General features: G+C 64.1%; 1 protein-coding gene across 10 annotated transcripts in view; it reads right to left on the bottom strand.

Annotated features, from left to right (window-relative positions):
• Positions 1-19130, bottom strand: part of PEMT (phosphatidylethanolamine N-methyltransferase) — a 47773-nt gene that overhangs the window by 25665 nt on the left and 2978 nt on the right. For 3 of the 10 annotated variants that reach the window (XM_082859954.1, XM_082859955.1, XM_082859948.1), the window contains exon 2: positions 13224-13331. In XM_082859954.1, the coding sequence (XP_082716080.1) occupies positions 13224-13316 (93 nt within the window). In that variant the 5' untranslated portion in view covers positions 13317-13331. Of the gene's footprint in view, positions 1-13223; positions 13332-15322; positions 15405-15707; positions 15799-15993; positions 16004-16120; positions 16210-16775; positions 16921-17080; positions 17336-18224; positions 18239-19130 lie in introns of those variants that run through there. The other 7 variants (XM_082859957.1, XM_082859952.1, XM_082859950.1 and 4 more) reach the window with 7 other exon arrangements.

The following is a 19130-nucleotide window of genomic DNA, read 5'->3' as shown; positions in this document are numbered from 1 at the left end:
GTGGAGCCAGAAACACTCGTGGGAGGGAGGGGAGGCCGCGCTGGTGACGGAGGTGACGCTCCGGTGCCCCTTCCAGAGCCGCCACGGCCCCAGGCCCTTGGCCTCACCAGGCGTCTCCCAGTCCTGAGGGCCACCGGTGTCCCCAGCTGCCCCCGGGCGGCACGTCGCCGGATCCCCGACCAGGCCCCACCCCTCAGAGCCTGACCTCTCCTGGGCAGGTCAGGCGGGCCGGCCGGGACCACCGACATGGAGCCCAGCCCTACGGGCCACCCCCGGGCAGCCCTGCTCCGTGCCGGCGTCCCAGGCCACCCAGCGGCCACAGGCCCCGCGTCCCCTCACGTTCATCTGCCTGGACGCCACAGCTTCCTGCACGTCCCGGCCATCCGGAGGGGCTGCCCGCCGCCCTTCGCCTGCTGCTGGTCATGCTGAAGACCCTCCTCTGGCTGTCCCTCCCACCTTGTCCTGCATCCTGGGTCCAGGCCTCACCTCGTCCAGACCCTGGACCCCAGGGCCTTGACGGCCTCCCCTGTCCCCGGGGCCGGGGGCGGGCGGCCAATGCCATGACTCACCCACTCGCTCGTTCCAGAACACAGAACAAACCCTGCTCTTGCTTCCAAAGTTTGCTCACAATGTTCTCTCTCATGATAATGAGGTCGTGCTGAGGCAGGAAACGTCCTTAGCTTTGGGGATGCAACGACGCAGGGGCAGCAACCGTGCAGGGTGTCCTGGGATCCGGGTGACAGCAGGCCCGTTCTCGCCACTGTTCCACATACTTAAAATTTGCAAATTAAAATAACAGTTCCCTCTGCCCAGGAGCCTCCCGTCCTCGGGGGTCTCCACTCTGTCCCCTCCATCCCCTGGGCCACATGCCGTCTTCCGAGTCCCGGAGTCTTTTCTGGAGGCTCCCCCCTCCTCAAGCAGCCTGGGAACCCCAGGGGGGGGGCCTCTTCCTCTCCAAGCCTCCCGGGCGTCCTGCGCTCGCGGACACTGGCCAAACCCCCGACCTGCTAAGTGCCCACGTCCACAGCCGCCTCCGTGTGGGCGGTGGGCGGGGGCAGGCAAAGCCGTCGCTCATGGGGAAAGAGGGGAGCGACAGCGTCGGGGAGAGCGCATCCCGCAGCCAAGATGCGGCAGGAACCTGCAGGGCGCCATCCCGCTCCAGCCCGGCAGCCCAGAACCCACTGGACACACATTCAGATGGCCTGGGTGCCTCACGGGAGCAGCGGGGCTTTCCGTGCAGAAGCAGATGGGGCCGTGCACACGCGGCCAGGCTCCTGCTGAGTCTGCCGAGGACGCGAGCCTGCGGGGCTGCGAGTAGCAGCCTGGAGCGGCCCGTCCCACACACGACCCCGCCGGCCACCGCCTCTCGCCCAGGGACCAGCACAAAGATGCTGGGAGGCCAGTGCAGCCCAGGGAGGGGGCGACCCCACCGTTCACCCCAGGCGGGTGCGAATCAACAGGCACGCTTGTCACTCCAGGGTCTCAGCTAGTAAGAGGGGAAGAGGGGCTGCCATTCCAGGGGAGGGCTGACCCCGCCTGTGGCCCACGGCTTATGACCTGGAGGCCACCACCAAGTCCCAGCGAGCTCCTGATAATTGCTGAGCTTCTGTGCCGACAAACACGCTTGGTGTCCTCACAGCCGCTGAACTCAGCGCTGAGCTGGGATCATTCACTTTGCCACACGCCGACCTGGGCCCTGTCCACTGGGCTCCATTTGGTTTCCTCTCCTTTTAAAGGACAGAAACGAGGTGGCCAGGGGCTGGGCCTCTGCACAAGTCTACATGACCTTCAGGACTGAGCCCGGCGGCCCGCTGAGGCTGGGGGACCGTGGTTTCTCCAGGACCGGAGCTGAGCACCCCCCTGCTCCAGGTGCTGGGGGCCAGGCACAGCCTCCTGGGGCAGAGGTTCAGGACAATTAATCCAGCACCGAGGGGCACCCGGGGGAGGTATTTACAGAGCAGCCCAGGCCAGGCCAGGCCAGTCTCCCCGCGCTGCAGGCCTGCCCCCCCCGACCCCGGCAGCCAATGGGTACCGAGGAGACCAGGCCAGCGTGGCCTCTGCCCTCGGGGCCTCCAGTGCGGGGCAGATGTACTGGGGATGTGATCGCCAGAGAAGGGTGCTGGGAGGAATAATAAATTGGGGTAGGGCCGTGGGGAGGCCTCTCTGGCAGGTGACCCTCACTCGAGGCCTGAGGGCTGAAAAGGAGACCCACACAGAGCACAGAGAGATGGGTCCTCCAGCAGGAACATGTGGCCTGCAACGCCCCAGGGTGCTGTCCGGACCAGACCAGCGGAGTCCCGTCCAGCCGGCCAGGCCACGTGCCGGCCTGGGGGGTGGGGGGTGGGGGGCGGAGTGGGCCAGGGTTCACCAGAAAGCGCCAGAGGCGCAGGGAGGGACACTGCAGGTGACAAAGCGAATGGGGGAGGAGCCGGCAGAACGAAGGAGCCAGAGAGAGAGGAAATCCGAAACCCCAGATGCCTGTGGGATCACTGGGGTCGAACAAGGAACCCCCGGTGGCCAGGGCCCACCGGCACCACCTGCTCCTCGCAGGAACCCCGGCTGATCAGGACCCGCCACCCACAGACCAGGCTCGAGGGCTGCTGCACCGGCAGGGAGCAGGTACGAGGCCCGGGGCCGCGCGGAGGGCTGCCCCACGGCGGAGGAGCAGAGCGGCGTGGAGAGGGCTGGGGGTCATCTCGCCCGCGGCCCCCAGCGGCCCGGATACCCGCGGCCAGCGGCCAAATGTGTGGACGCAGGCCTTGAAGATGGGCGGGACGCACAGGTGCCACAGGCCGCGCACACGCCCGATCTGGGACATCCGTCCAGAAGTCTCCCGGACCCAGCACCGGGCCCAGCCCTCCGCAGTGACAGCAGCCTAGCCTTTTACTCTGGAATCTAGCGGGTTCCCACGACAGCTGCCGAGACAGCACGGCGGCCCCCGTGTCCTCCGGCCGCCCGCCGCCTCCCAGACCCACTGCGCACTTGTTGGAGCCACAGCCGAGACAACCCACCCTTCCCCGGGCAGAAGCCATGCTGTTCTGCCGGGTCTCAGGGCTGGGAGGTGCGCGTCCTGCTCACGGCCACACAGCTCCCAGAGGCTGTGACGTCCTCACCGCCCCCCACCCCGCCCGGCAGCTGAGAAACACAAAAAGGCTGCGTCCTGATGGAAACCCAATCCCCTCGCAGAGCCCTGCGCCTGGGGACAGTCTCTCCTCACTGAGTACAGCCTGGGTCAAAATACCGTGTTCTGTGCTAATCGCCACGCTCCCCCCAACACGGGAACATTCTGGGGCCCTGAGGGGGGGCTTGTGGCTCTGTGTCCCCCGAGGACGCGGCAGACAGAACACAGAACAGGACGGCCCCTGCCCGCAGCACAACAGCATGACAGCATGCTCTCTCCGGAAGACCCCGCACAGCCTCCCGAGCCGCTGCTCAGCCCGGCTGAAGCAGGAGCCGCAGGGGCCTCGTGGATGCACGGCTGGGGCGGCTCAGGGACTCCTGCAGCACCTAGGGGTCAAGGGTCGCGCTCAAGCCACCAGCCAGTCGGCTTCGGGATGTGGGGCCCTGGGCCTCCCTGCCAGCTCCACCAGTCACAGCCACACGGTCCGGTGACCGGAGGTTCCAGGGTCCAGAAGCAGATCCTGGACGTGTGCAGATAAGCAGGATGAAGACGTTTACTTTAGGGCTGTTTATGGGGCAAAGGGTGACATCAGCTGCTCGTCCACTGGTGGGGCCTGCTGAGCAAATGACAGGACATCCCCTCAAGGGGCTGAAAGAGTGCAGAGGCCTCTGGGTGTGAAAGTGAATGGCCTCCAAAATCCACTCAGAGGGGCTGTGAGGACAGGGCCCAGCGCTTAGGGGACCCTAACAAAGGCCAGTTCCCACCACTGCCCTAAGACCAGCATCCTCTGCTTTCCCGAACGGAAGGATGAGGGACCTGCAGGGGCTGCGGTGGGGGCAGGTGGGCAGGTGGGCATCTCAGGGCACGTCCGGGGCCCGGGGCAGGGCTCAGACAGCTGTTCTCACCATCCGCCTTCCGCAGACGGTGGACGGTGCACGTGCGCGGCCAACATGTAAACCTTCAACGTCCTAAACTGCAGAGAGACTAAAACAAGTGGCCGCGCCCAGGGGGACGGGCAGACGGCAGGGACCCTGGGGTTGGGGGTGGGGGGCTGGAGCGATCGATCCTGCATCTTCGAGGCCGACCAAGGGGAGGAGGGTCACGCCGCTCTTCCCAGGTGCCCCCCCGCGGGGAACGGTAACTCCCGCCTCAGGGGACATGCTCTCCCTTCACGCCTGATCCTAACAAGCCCCGAACAGCAGGTAAGTGGCAGGTCAGGAGGGAGACGTGGGCAGGGGACGTGACAGCCGGCGAGGGGTCAGAACCACTGGACAGGCAGGACCTGCCTCCCAGCCCCAGGGCCAACGAGCCGTCTGACCCCTGAGCAGGCCGGGGACCTGTGTGAGCTGAAAGCTTCCCTGCGCACCAGCAGGTTTATTGCCCAAAGCAGGTTCCTCCCACGGTGCTGGACAAACGCACCTCTTCCACCCCATGACTTGCTCTGCGGCGTGGAGGCCTCTGCCCACCTGCTGGTCCGGCCCGCATCTCCGCTGAGCTCCGCCCGGGGAGGGGGGGCTCCTACCCGCCCCCCGAGGCCACGGGCAGCCCTGTCAGGTGGCAGGTGATGCTCCCCCAGGGAACGTGCTGGCTTCAGAGTTAAGGGTTGAAGCCGGGCTGTCCTCGTTCTCTCTCTCTCTTTAATCATCCTGCTGTTTTGCCATGCACACCCGAGGTCTAAAATTAGGCCACTGGATCTCACACCTGACTTTCCAAGCTCCCTGTTGGGGGGGGGGGGGGTGTCAGCACTGACCCGGGAAGGTGTCAGATCCGTGTGGGGGAACAGTGTCTTCTCAACACGCTGTCCCAGACCCGCCTGCTGGAGGGCTGCCCGCCTGTGCACCACGGCCCGCAGGGTTCCAGCGCCCCCACCCCCACCCCCGGCCGCTCACCACTTCCACAAATTCAGGCCTGAAGGCGCCTGGCAGGCAGCGGGGTTAGAAAGGCTATGAGGTCCCCACCATCCCCACCGTGTCCTCGGGGCCGAGTGCTGAGACCCTCCGTGCAGGCCACACTCAGACGTGGGCCAGAGAACCAGGATCAGGGCTCCAACTGCCCCCAGACGGGGAGACCCGGCCAGTGTCCTCCACCTGTCACCTGGCCACGGGGTCGCCGTCTGCGCTCCGCTGCGGGAAGGCAGGAAGCACCTGCCCTTTTCCCTTCCTTGCCCGTGAAGGTCCCTGCGACTCTCCCTGTTTCCTGAGGACCGCCCCCACGCCGGAACGCCTTCCCACGCCATCAGGGTTTGTTTCGGAGGGACCCGAATTCTGCACCCGTTAAGCCCACAGTGCTCCCGGGAAGGGCCCTGCCCCTGCTCATGGCATCCGTGTGGCCACCTCCGGGAGGACCACGGTCCTGCCAGCCAGGCAACCCCGGTGCTTTCAACCACACCCCTTCCTCTCCCCTCGTCTGTTTCTCGGGAAGCAGTTTGTGCAGGTATTTGGCCGTCAGGACAGGGAGACAGCATTAGGGGATCGGCTCCCTTCACCTCCACCACCAGCCGAGGTGTGAGATCTGACCTCTGTCCTTTAGCGAGCAGCCTGACGGTCGATGGGGCCGAAACTTACATACTCCCCACCCTGCTCCCGGGCCACCTGCCACGGGCACAGGGGCACTGATGCGGCACCTGGGCACGGCTATCGTGGAGCACCTGTCCCGGCAGGTATGGTGAGGCCAGCAAGGTGGGGGCCTGCCCCAGGCTGGGCCGGCAAGTGTAGCCCTGTCACTGCAAGACGGCATCACTGCCCAGGCAGCCCAGCCACGAGGAACGGCCAGGGCGAGGCCGACAAAGGGCACCAGGTGGCCGGAGAGGAAGGAGGGGCGGCAGCTGCCGGCCGGCTCCAAGCGAGGTTCTGTGCCTTTTTACAGATGAGAAAACCAAGGCTCAGAAAAGCGAAAAATCCTGCCCAGGTCCCGGCCAGGAGGCAACGGCAGCAGGACAGGCTGGTGTGCTCAGAGGCCCATGCCCCTCCCCGGGCCGCGAGACAGGCAGGGAGGACTCGGGGGCGGGCGGGGGGCACGGCTGCACCGGGCTCTAGGGCCAAGCAGGCCAAGGACGGGCCCGAGGACGTGCAGCCGCCCCTTCCAGGTGGCTGCCCCTCGTGGGCGCCCCACACGCGGCCCTGCCCACAGAAAGTCCACGTGCCGTCATAACACTGACACAGGCGGGGCGGGGTGCACACCAGCCAGGAAGCCGGCGCGGGGCACGCTCGTGCACCCCAGGCTGCAGGGTCGTGAGGGCCTCTTCAGCCATCAGGGCCCTAGGTCCTGCCCAATCTGGGCCAGGCCAGGCCGACACATAGGGCTGTCTGCACCAGGCAGGCCCTCCGGGGGTTGGGACGGAGGCGGGCATGATACACAGGAGCGGAAGCCGCAGCTGCCAGGCCCAGCTCTTGCACAGCGGTGTGACCCGGGCAGGTCAAGCCACCTCTCTGGTCCTCAGCTGCTGCTTCTGAAAATCCTGGGGTTGACCCACCCCCACCCCGGGTCTGCACATCAAATCTGTTGGGGGGTGGTGACAGTAATTCTCACTCCCGGGACGGCCATCACCGAGTGCGCCCCACCCCCAGAGCCCCCAGTCCCAAGGCTGTCCTGCCCCTGTCACTGTGGTGCAATCCCTCAGTCCCCTCCCCTCCCCAGGGCTGGTGGGGAGATACAGAGCAAGGCACCACACCCAACAGCTGACTGACCCTCGCAGGCGCCCACACCCAGCCACCTCGCTCATGACCTGCAGGACAAGGGCTGGACTCTTCTTACTGTAATTCACAGAACCCCCTTCCCACCCATTATTCACCTGGAGCCCTGTGGGTGGACAGGTGGGGCGCCAGGCGAACAGGTGCCCGTTATGTGCCAGGAGCAGGCCCCTGTATACACACCTGTGGAAAGTGTATACTTCCCAGGCTATTTTCCTACATAAGCCGCAGGATGACCCTGAAGGAGGATAACCCTGTCCAGCCAGGGGGCTGAGGGGCCCTCACCATCCTCACTGCGGTCCCCTCTGCCCACAAGCACAGCCCTGGAAGGCAGGAGGACCTCGCATCCCTTGTGCGCCGTCTGGTGGCCAGTTGGGGTCAGTCCGATGTTGAGCTGCAGTGGCCCTCACTGTGCTGCAGAGCCACCAGCCCCTGGGCCACCTGGGACCCTCTGCAGCAGGGGCGGCTGGACAGAGCGAAAGGTAGCAGAGGTGTGTACAGGCGGGGCGACCCTCGCTCCCTGCAGGGGCTGGTACCCAAGTACAGGGGCTGCCCTCTGAGGCTGGCCAGAGCCTCAGACGATAGGCACCGGAGCCGGAAGTGCCGTCGGGGAAGCTGTGCAGGCTCCGCCCCGCCCTCTCCTGATTCCCTGCTGCATCCGGTGGCCTGGGTCTCCGTCCCTCTTTGCCCAGGACCCCTGTGTTCCGGCCCCCCGACTCTCGTGATCTCTGCCTCCCCGGAGCCCACACTCCAGGCTGACGCCTCTTTGCAGAAACTACAAGAATCTCAGATCTGGCAACACGGCGAGGCCAGGGGCCTGCCCTGAGGTGCTGCAGGCATCCATCTCCAGGGTCTTTGGGCTGGCACTTGACCACCTCGCTTCCTAGCCCTCCTGAGGCTCAGGGTGCCAGGGCAGGGGACCAGGAGGCGGGATCAGAGGAAAGGTGGCAGGAACGGGGCTCCCCGGGCCCCAAAGCGGGCAGCGGCCGGACACCACGGGGAGCCCACGGCACTTCCAGGCGCTACGCGGCCCGGCGTCGGCCAGTGACAAGCACACCCATTGCCCCTGCATCTCAGAGCCTCTCCCAGGCCAATTCCTGATTCCTGGAGGCGAGGAAAGGGTCACCAGCTACAAAACACTCTCCAAGACGTATCCCTAGGCCGTGGAGCATTTCTGGGCATAAGACTCTGGGACAAGTGAGAGCTCCGGGCCTTCAGCTCAGGCAGCAGCTCTGGGAGTTTGCACTGATGCAAGAGCCCTTCCAGACGCACCTGCACCCGGGACGCGCCTGCACCCAGGCGGCTCCCATGGCTGCTTCTCCTCTGGGCCAAGTATGCCCGGTGCTTCCAGACCCTTTCACACCCACTGCCCTCCCCCCACAGCCTGGCAGCCCCCCTTGAGAAAAGCTGGGCAAAGGCCACTCCTCCAGAACTAAGAGGAGGCAGCTGAGGCCCAGGTCAGAGCAAGTCAGCAGGAAAATGAGACAAAAACCCAAGCCTTGGACGTTTTCCCCGGAACGTCAGCTGGCCTCAGAGGAAGACCAGGGAACGGGACAAAGCCAGCGACACAGCCAGGTGGGCGCCGTGCGGCCAGCGAGAGGACCTAGCACCCCTCCGCCAAGTGGAGGGACTGCCTGGCCCACGGCAGCCCGGGCCACTCTGGGCTTACCTGCGATCACACTGGGCCTGCCCTTAACTCCAAGGCAGGAGCCCTCGGTCTAAGGTAGGAGGTGAAACGTAAACTCGCGAGCAACAGCGACCACAGATCTGCGGGTCAGGGAGGCTGGAAGGGAGCTGGGCCACGTCTGCTCAGGGCCAGGGCACAGGGAAGGCCAGTGAAGGCCTGGGAGGGAAACAGGAGGCAGGTTGGTGTGGCGGAGCCCTTCTAGGAGGGGGCAGGCTGTGCAAAGGCACGGGGGCACGAGGAGACCAAGCCTGCTGATGGCAGAGGGCAGACACCAGAGCTCCAGGCAAGGCCACAGCAGACACCCTACGGAGGTGTGGACGGGCCCTCGAGGCTGCGGGGCCTACAGGAAGGTCGAAGCAGGAGGGCTGATCTGTTGGAAACCCCAAGGGGAGGCCAGGTCATCTAACTGCCCCTCGTGCGGGAGGGGCCTGAGAGATGACCCACCAGCAGCCCTCCCGCCGCTGCAGCCACCTTGTCCCACCCAAGCTGCTGCGCAGAGGCCGGTCGTGTCCAAGTGAAGCGTCGCAGGAGGCGCGTCCTCTACCCACACGGCCCCCAGCAGGACTCGTGAGGAAACTCAGGCTGCGTCCCTGGAGCGTCAGGATCCGGGAAGGAGAGGAAGCCCAGCTCAGGTGGGGTCTCACCGGGCCTCCCGCCTCACCCCCTCAGCCTCCGCACGGTCCCGGCAGAAGGCAAGCTAGCCGCGTTCCAGGTACGCTTTACCGCCACGCTCCTCGGACACCTGAAGTTAGCGCAGCTGCAGCCCGTTGCCCACAGACAATGCTGCTGCCTGGCACGGCTCTCCCTTCAGAGGGATGGGGCCGAGGGGCGGGCAGGGCTGCCTGCACCAGAGGACACACGCCTACTCCTCGAAAAGCACACCCACGCACACGCCACAGGACATCCTACGCTCGAGCCGACGTCACGGCCAGAGGAGCCAGCACGGGTCCTAGTGACAAGGGGCTGACTGTCCCCACTGCAGAGCCAAGGCCAGACACCCATCAGCTCTGCAGGAATCCAGCTCTGAGCACAGCTCGGGCGGACAGGGGAGCTGCTGTTCCACGGCGTCCTGGGCGACATCGGTCGGAACGGACGGCGGCCGGCCGGCCAGAGCCCTGTGCTCCCAGAGCCGAAGTCTCAGTGAGGCCCGGCCGGCCAGCCGGCTATGCTCAGAGGAAAGCCCTTGCTGGGCCACGGGCCCTACCAGGAAGCCCCACTCAGCATCCCTGCAAACGCAGGACGCGCCTCGTCTAGAAACTCGGCACAGAGCCAGTGGGTACGTGGCCGTGCCCTCGGAGCCGAACTTCTGAGCCAGACGGGAGCAACGGTGTCACACAGCCTGTCCACGCCCGGCCCAACTCCCCCGCACTCACACGGGCACACGCGTGTACCCCTCGCGCACGCCCGTCGCCGCCGGTTCCAGCACACAACCCGGTTGCAGGCCGGCACTCAGGGCGCTCCCGCAGGGGACCGGCCGGCCTGTCCCCTTCCCCACCTGCACCGCATCCCAGCTCCTCCAGCAGCCCAGCCTCCGGCTCATCCCCTCGCAGCCCCCAAGCCAAGGAGCCGCCCAACCCCTCGCCCTGTCTCCTGGACAAGCTCCAGACACCAGCTTCCTCGTAACCAGCTCCGACGTTTGGATTGCAGGTCTGATGCCCAGTCTTACCTCGCTGCCAGCTCCAGGAAGGCACGCCGCCCTCTCCCAGGGGGCCTGCGCGGGGTCATCCCAGGGGGGCAGGGTAAGCCGAGTGGCTGCGGTGCTTCAGAGCCCAATGGGCCTCCATTCACAGATGGAGAAACCAAGGCCCAGAGGGGGCGTGAACACAGGGGCTGGGACCCCAGCCTCTGCCCTTGCTTCAGCATCCGCAGCGTCAGCTTCCCGGCCCCTGTGGGGGTCCCCGGGGCAGCCGAGCCCACCCCACAGTGGCTGACACCGAGGCAGACACGGAAGCCGCGCAGCAAACGCACACAAGGTTGCGGGGACCCCCCTCGCCCTGGCCTTGCCCACAGCGCCACCTACCGTCCTGCTGCCCCCCCCAACCCCGCTCCCTCGAGAGCCCGCGGCCGCCAGGACTCAGCCGGCAGAACGCCCCTGTGCCAGGGCCCCCCAAGGCACATGGGGAGCGCCCCCCTTTCTGGGGAGGTGCGTCTCCCTGAAGACCAGGTGACCTAGCAGGACGAAAGGCTCTGGGCACGCGGGACACCCAGGGATAAAGCGGGTCAGCCATACCGCTCACACTTTGTCCTAGAAGGCGGGGTGCGGGGCGATCCCTGGCCCTGTGTTTGCGGGGTGAGAGCCCGAGCGGAAGGTGGAGAGGAGCGGCTGGTGGGGCCACGCTGAGCAGGGGGACGGGGGCGGGGCGTGGGCAACCGCGAGCAAGGAGGGCAGGCTGGTCCAGGCCCTGGCACAGGGCGGCCTTCTCCTGCAGGTGGGGGAGGGAGCATGTCGGGGAGGTGTGGGCCAGGGCCAAAGAGCGAGCTCTCTGCGGGGTCTGGACGTGCCCAGGCGCGGCCGAGCACCGGGACGCAAGGTCCTGGCACTGAGGAGATTCTGGGCCAGACAGAGACACAGGTGACAAAGGAAACGCCCCAGCTGGTCCCTCTGCAGCACTTATTCTTCCCAACATTAACCCATCCGTGCACCTCGTGGGCTCATCCCCCCGCCCCCGCGGGCCACTCAGCACCCCAACAGCGGGCTCCCCAAGAGCACTTGTGGGGTGAGTGAGTGAAGAAGAGGAGGTCATGGCAGAGACGGGGCCAGGGACACCCCACAAGAGAGGGCGGGAGGCCCCCTGCGGGCACAGCAACAGGGGTGCTGGCGCCAGGTGGGCAGGCAGGGCAGCACGTCCAGAGATGGCCCAAGAGCTGCGGCCCAGCCCCGGGGAGCCACTCCCCAAACCTGGCTCCACCTGGAGGCCCTGGGGCAGGTCTGAGCTCCCCACAGCCCTCGCCTCCACCCCGCTTCTGCACCAATTTCCACAAGAGGGTCTTCCCCGCACGTCCGAACAATGCTGACATCAGCCGGGTGTGCTGCAATTCAGCTCAATTCCAACACCCTCTACCTGGCGCGCAGGCCTCTGGAGACCAGCTCACCCACTAGACGACAGGTGTGTTAGGCAGGAAGCTACAGCATACAGACCCACGGCCAGGGGAGAGGCCTCGGCGGGAGGGGGCCTGAGGGGACGGAGCAGCTCTGGGGGGCGGGGGACCGGAGCTCGCTTTGTGGGGAAACATCGTCAGGCCTCCTGGGGAGCTTTGGCGCCTCCTGCCTGAGTGGCCCTGACCTGACACGGGCCCCGGCCAGAGCTGGGGTGGCCCGCGCCTCGCCCGCCCCACGGTGGTGCTGCTCTCCCCCACCCTCCCCGCGTCCCACCCAGTGCGCCTTCCCCTCCCGCAGCACCAGACAATGAAGGGTAAAGGGTGTGGCAGCTGAAAATCAGGCTTAAATCATGTCCACGTCCTGACCTCAGAACTGGTGGAGGTTGCCTGCCCAGCAAAGAGGGGGCTTAGCTTGCGTTCAGGGTCTTGAGGTGGGAGTTGTCCTGGGTCGGCGGGGCCCTGACTGCTGTCCCCCCTCCATTTCCTTATAGGAGGGAGGCAGGTGGGGGGAAGATGCTGGCCTTGAGGACTGGAGCCGGCTCTCCTGGAGGGGACCCTCCCCTGGAGCTGGGGGGCGGACAGTCCTGCCCGCACCTGGATCTTGACCAGTACTGGTTTCAGGTTTCTGGCCCCCAGAGCCAGGGGAAAATATATTCCTGCTGTTCTAAAGTCCCAGTCTGTGGTCATTTGTTACAGCGGCACAGGAAACCAGCGGGGCATATTAAAAAGGCCGTGTGTCCATCCCGGAAAGACCAGTCAGTCTGTCGGGAGGGACGGCGTGTTGACTGCAGCCTCTTTGAGATGAGCAGCCTGCTCCCACCCTGCTCTCCCCAGATGAAGAAAAGACCTAACTAGTCAACCAGATGCAAACAGGTCCGTTCTGCCCCAGGGACCGAGCGGCCACCTGAGAGGAAGACAGCTCGGAACGGCATGTGCTGACGCCGTGTTCAGCAGGCCGCCCTCGAGGTGAGCACAGGACGTCCACGCTCTGCATCAGCAGACCCCTCGGGGGTGGCCCGGGGAGCACGTCTACCACCCCTTCCAGCCCACCAGAGATGCTGGACAGCAGACCAGAAACCCCAAGGGCTTCCCCCACATCCTGACAGGGGAGGGATGTCTCCAAGAAGGGCTGGCAGGAGGGACTGCTCAGAGCCCACTCCCCCCTACCTCCCACCCGGCCAGCCCCCCAGGCCCCCAGCCTCCGCGCGGCCCTGCACCCACAGAAGACCTGGGCGCAGACCTGCCTCCCGTTTCACTTGCTGTCAGCTCCTTCCTGCCCCCAGCACCCCTCAGCCCGAGGGCTGCAGATGACCCTGCAGGAAGCCTCGATTAGGAAAAGTGATGATGTTTATGGAGCACACCTGCTGCGGGGGGCGCCTAAGAAGGCGGCTGCCCTGTGTGTGTGGCAGGAGGGGAGCAAAGCCCCGCAGGGACCTGCTGTCCGCTGAGGCCAAGATGTCGTGGGACCCCGCGGTGAGGGGCTTCCCCGGTCCACGTCCTCCCTGGGTGCCGACCTCGACGGGGAAGCAGGACAATGCTCCCATGCTGGCCAGAGACAGAGGAGCAGAGGGAAGAGCCACCCGTCCGTCCACCCATCCCTCTGCACAGCCTGTCCTGGGGCACTTACCACGTTCCAGAAAAGCGGATTGAAAGCGATGGTGAGGACTGCAGCCACAAAGTGGGGTTCTGAGGGGTCCACGTAGCCCAGCAGCCGGGTCATAACGCAGAGGTCTGCCTGCAGGGACAGAGCCGGCGTCAGCGGGAGACCTGCCTGCCCTGCCCCGCCCCACCTGGACAGACACGGGAGCGAGTGACAAGCCCCAGAACTTGGAAACAAAGTTACCCTCCAGGAACAGGTCAGGAGGCTTGGGCACGTCCAAGTCCAGCAAAGGTTACTACAATGTAATCTCATAAAACGGAAGATAAAAGCCGAAACCCAACCGGCCGTGTCATGCCTGTTGGAGAGCGGCCGGGCCAGCGGCGGAAGCACAGAGAGGAAACCAGCAGCTCTGAGGATGAGTGTCCAGCACGCTGGCGGGGCAGTGACCCCGCCGGGACCCGTGTCTGCATCACCAGGGTGACCAGGACCCAACAGAGGTGTTCAGAGGCCCCAGAGCCAACCCGAGGGGCCGACATCCATGTGAAGATGCTCAGCCTCTGAGACCCAGGAAAATGCAGATGAACTCTTCCCGGCCCTGGACCGGCGCTCCTGGGCATGGGGGCTCCCAACCCCGGCACCTGCCCCGAGAGCTCACACACAGTGCACACCTGTTCCTATCGGCAGCCCCTGGACCGGCGCTCCTGGGCATGGGGGCTCCCAACCCCGGCACCTGCCCCGAGAGCTCACACACAGTGCACAGCTGCTCCTATCGGCAGCCCCTGGACCGGCGCTCCTGGGCATGGGGGCTCCCAACCCCGGCACCTGCCCCGAGAGCTCACACACAGTGCACAGCTGTTCCTATCGGCACACGTGGAACAGGTGTGCACTCCGGGGGCTCGAGTAAACCAGATGCGCCATCCCCAAAGCAGCTAAACCAGGGAACTGAAACAGACCAGGTCTGTGTCAAACTGCCATGTTCTCAAACACATGTCAAATGGACAAGGACGCTGCAGAAGCCCAGAGCACCCTGTACCCACCACACAGTGCTGAGTGCCCCTCCCGTATGTGCAGAGGGCCAGCTTTGAGCCCCAGATTCATTGCCCCCTGTGACTGGGGCGGGTCTCCCCACCTCTGCACTGTCGACCCTCCGGCCAGTCACTCTTTGTGGCCCCCACCCACTCCATGCCGGCCGTCCTCCCCAGCTGTGACAACAGATGGGCCCAGATGTGGCCCAGATGTCCCCGGGGACAGAACTAAGACCCTGCCTCTAGGGACAAGAGGAGGAAACAGCTGGATGCCTCCAATGCTGAGTTCCCCCTTTAAAAACCGTGAGACACTGCTGACGTTCTGCGTGGTCAGTGTTCACTGAGTCCCTGCATTACTCTTTGTATTTTTCTTTTTCTTTTTAGAAATTCATGGCAGCTCTCCACATGCAATTCAGAATAACAATAAGCCTCAACTGGAAGGTAAGTCACAAGCCTTGGCTTGGGGTGGGGGGGTGTGGAATCCACTCCAGGCGGGCCAGCCGTGCCCAGGGTGCAGAGCTGGGGGGCAGCCGGGTACATAAACCATGCTTCCTGCCAACGGCCCCCGGCCCCCAGCCCCCGCCTGGCAACGGAATCACCACATCCAGCTTAGGGCCGCCCACAAAACATGCTTCTCACCAGTTACGGACTCTTATGACAGCAACAACTCCCACGGGAGTTGATATGGCATTTCTGCAGACAAGGGTGTCATTGTCAGCCAGACTCCCTTTTTTTCTTTTTCTTTTTTTTTTTTTTTTTGCGGCACGTGGGCCTCTCACTGCTGTGGCCTCTCCCGTTGCGGAGCACAGGCTCCGGGCGCGCAGGCTCAGCGGCCATGGCTCACAGGCCCAGCTGCTCCGTGGCATGTGGGATCCTCCCGGACCGGGGCACGAACCGGCATCCCCTGCATCGGCAGCCTCGGCAGGCGGGCTCTCAACCACTGCGCCACCAGGGAAGCCCCAAGCTCCAGATATTCTTAAGAATTCCACTGCTCGTCATTCAGCAGACGCTGAGCACCCCGGGAGGCTCCACTCTGGGGGTCTGGGAGCTAAGCCCCTGCAACAAGGCCAGTGCGCACCTATATAAGTTCTCACACCTCACCTTGGGCCACCAGCCAGCAAGACGAGCGCCACTGTCGTGCCAGCTCAGAGAGCCAGAGGCTCCCGGGGGCCAGGCCAGGCCAGCGCTTCCGGATTCCAGATTCCAGATTCCGGGTTCAGGCACTGGAGTGAGGATAAGTCCCGAACGCTCCCAAGGAGGCCGGGCAAGTGAGCGGGAGAGAGACTGCTTCTTCGCCTTTAGGAGAGCAGAGGCGGAGGGGAAACTGAGGCAGAGCGGTTAAGCAGTGACACTGGCTGAGGTGGCCAGCAGCAGACATCCGGCCTGGGCTCCCTGTTAGGGCTGAACTGGTCAAAACTGGAACCTTGGCCCCTGCCCAGGTCCCAGGGCCCTCGGTCAACCTCTCATCCAGGAAGTATCCGGTCACCTTGAGGGGGGATTTGCGTTGCCCAGAGAAGGGCCCACCGAGCAGGAAAGAATGATGGACAAGTCAGGTGGCAGCAGAGGGCCCCCTCCTGGCTTCCCACTCCAGAGGCCTGCAGGTCCCGTCCTGGTTGCTGTCACCCCCAAAACCCGCTGGAAAAGGTGCCCTCCCGGGTCAGGCAAGAGCAGAGCAGGAGGGTCCCAGACCCCTGTCCCGTCACCCTGTACCCCTGTGGGCCACCTCGACTAAGGGGAGGGGCCCACCGGGGCCCACCCACCCTCTGCCCAACCTGATTAAAGCAGCGGAAGTCCTGGCCTTCTGCTCCCGGTAACCCTAACAACGGAGCCCCCCTCTGGCTCCAGGGTCACGGGCCGCAGAGTCCTGGCGCTGGAACAGAGAGGAGATGGGCTACCTACCGCTGCCCGGGCAGCGCTCCCGCGAGGGGCTCAGTGGCTAGAGCCCGTGCCGCTCACCGTGCGAGGGTCAACAGCACCCAGGGTCACATTGTGACATCCAAACAAACAGCAGGGGCCCAGGGAATCAAAGTCACATCGACCGCAGCTGGGACCCACGTACCGCTCACTGCCGGGGGAAGGGGACGGGGTGGGGACAGCGGGGCGGGCCTCCAGCTGGACCCTCCGTCTCCGGGCCTTCTCGGTGATTCAGGAGACATTTACCGGGAAACTGCTGCTGCAAGCCGCGAGCCTGGCGCATACAAGAAGGAGTGGCCACAAAGAAGCTTTACACTAAGGTGGCCACGACCCCATGGCGGGGCACCAGGCGCAGAAGAAGGTCTCTGGGCAGCGGATAATCCAGGCTGGGCTGGGGGCTCCCCCTCACCCTCCGGGACGGACCACAGGAAGCTCCATGACCCATCTCCGCCCAGGGGGATGAGAGGGGAACACAGGTGCCAGGATACAAGGGGCAGAGGGTGCTCCCTGTGCGCCTGATGCCAGCGCTCAGACATGCTCTCTGGAGGGGCCCTCGGGGAATGCTCCCTTCTTAAGGAACAGCCAGCGAGGGGTGCGGCCCACACGCTGGGACGGGGGGCGAGACAGCACTGGAGACCACCTGAAGGCTCTGCTTTCCTACGGTACAGACAGCGGCCAGCGGCTGCCCCGGTGTTCCGAATCCATGACTCCTTCCAGGAAGCTGTTTATTCACACTCTTCCTGCGATGAGCCTGTCCTGGGCCATGTGCCGCGAGGCTCTGAGGGCCCATGGGGTCCCGCGTCCATGGGGCAAGGTGGGCCCTTCCTGGGAGTGGGTCTGGGGCCTCCTCTCCTCTGCGGGGGCCGTAAGCCGCAGACCTCTCTCTACATTCGCCCTCAGGGGCCCCGGACAGGCCCTGCTACGCTGGTGCCTAAGGCTATTTACCTAAGGACGCAGTTCTGTGTCCAAGGCAGTGGTGACAGGAAGCCAGCTGACCGAGCCCTGGGCCAGGGCTTTGCAGAGGGGACAGAGCCTGTCCTGAGACAGGGCCCGATGCCCTGTGGGAACCTGGGTAAACTTTGACGGGGGTGGCCCCTCCTTCCTGGGACCATCAGGAGGATTAAGTGAGATGATACAGGAAGCTCACTTATTACTCTGTGACTGAGTCCGCCCACAACCCTGTGAGACGTGCCCATTTTTCAGACTAAAAAACTGAGGCTAACACGTGAAGCCAAAACGGGTAGGCAGAAAATCGGTGAGGACAAGGTGGGCCAGAGCACCAGCCCCCGTAACAGCAGGAGGCTCATCCCTCGCAAGTGCACATAAGAAAAAGAAAGAAAAAGTAAAAGTATGTGTGTTCTTGAACCAAAGCAGAATCAAACTAGAGATCAGTACCAGAAAGATCCTTGTTAAAGACCACAAGTAGGGGGCTTCCCTGGGGGCGCAGGGCTTGAGAATCCGCCTGCCAATGCAGGGGACACGGGTTCGAGCCCTGGTCCGGGAAGATCCCACGTGCCGCGGAGCAACTAAGCCCTTGCGCCACAACTACCAAGCCTGCGCTTTAGAGCCCGTGAGCCGCAACTACTGAGCCTGCCAGCCACAACTACTGAAGCCCGCGCGCCTAGAGCCCATGCTCCGCAACAAGAGAAGGCACTGCCATGAGAAGCCCGTGCACTGCAACAAAAAGTACCCCCCCCCCGCTCGCCGCAACTAGAGAAAGCCCACGCGCAGCAACGAAGACCCAATGCAGCCTAAATAAATAAATAAATACAATACAATACAATAAAAATTAAAATAAAATAAAGAACACAAATAGGGACTTCCCTGGTGGTCCAGTGGTAAAGAATCCGCCTTCCAATGCAGCGGATGCAGGTTCGATCCCTGGCCAGGGAGCTAAGATCTCACGTGCTGCAGGGCACCTAAAGCCCGCGCAACAATTACTGAGTTTGTGTGTCTCAACTAGAGAATCCGCGTGCCGCAAACTACAGAGCCCACGCGCTCTGGAGCCCACACACCACTATTAGAGAGAGAAGCCCGCACGCCACTACTAGAGAGAAGCCCATGTGCCACAACAAAAGATCCCACATACCTCAACGAAGATCCCGCGTGCCACAACTAAGACCCAACGCAGCCAAAACACATACATAAATATTTGTTTTAAAAAAGAAAAGAACATCCATACTGACAGACGGATGAGTAAAGCCCCACGATCACCTCAACAGAGGAGAAGAAACCGAGGTTCTGCCCGCTTACGTGACTTGCCCAAGGTCTGGACTCTGACTCAAAAACACTGAAGACAAAAATTATGTCCTTGAGAACTTCACACAGTAAGTCGTCCAGAGAAACAGCCTGCTGTTTATTCTAACTAATGTGATAACGCCAAAAGAGTTTGAAAAACAACTCAGTGCAGCAGGCAAACATCTCGCCCCGGAAGGCAGCTCCTACCTGCCCCTGGGATTTGCCTCCCAAATGGTCACAGATGAGTCACAAACAGGGACCGGGCAGCCCAAGGGGCCTGTCGCCCAGCATGGTCTCGACGCTGCCTGAACACAGCGGCCTTGCCTTCTGCAGAGCACCCACCCTCAGGTGGGCTGCACTTTACAGCTGACAAAGGTCCCATCTCACAGAGCAGGTAACTGAAGGGCCCCTCTTGACACCTACACCACCCATCGCTCACAAGGGCTGGAGAACCATCTGGAAATGGGCATGAAAGGGGCCCCCCGACTGTGCCCCAGCAGCCTGTGCTCCCAAAGAAGCAAGCACCCCGAGGCCCCACTGGAGCCCTTCAGTCCGGCTCCATCGCCCACCAGCCAGCGGGCTTCCCTCAGCTGCCCAGCTGAGGAGCCTGGCTGAGTCCTGGGCAGGGAGAGCCTCGGTCGACGAGGCTGCAGCGGGGACGCACCTCAGCCCAAGGGGGGACTTTCTAAGCTCAAAACAAAGCCCAAATTCCGCACCAGCTGGAGCAGGCCCAGGAGCTAGTGGTCAAGGGCACCGT

Source organism: Leucopleurus acutus, assembly GCF_964270905.1.
Source record: "Leucopleurus acutus genome assembly, chromosome: 19".
Lineage (NCBI taxonomy): Eukaryota > Metazoa > Chordata > Mammalia > Artiodactyla > Delphinidae > Leucopleurus > Leucopleurus acutus.
This window is presented reverse-complemented; position numbering and strand designations above follow the sequence as displayed.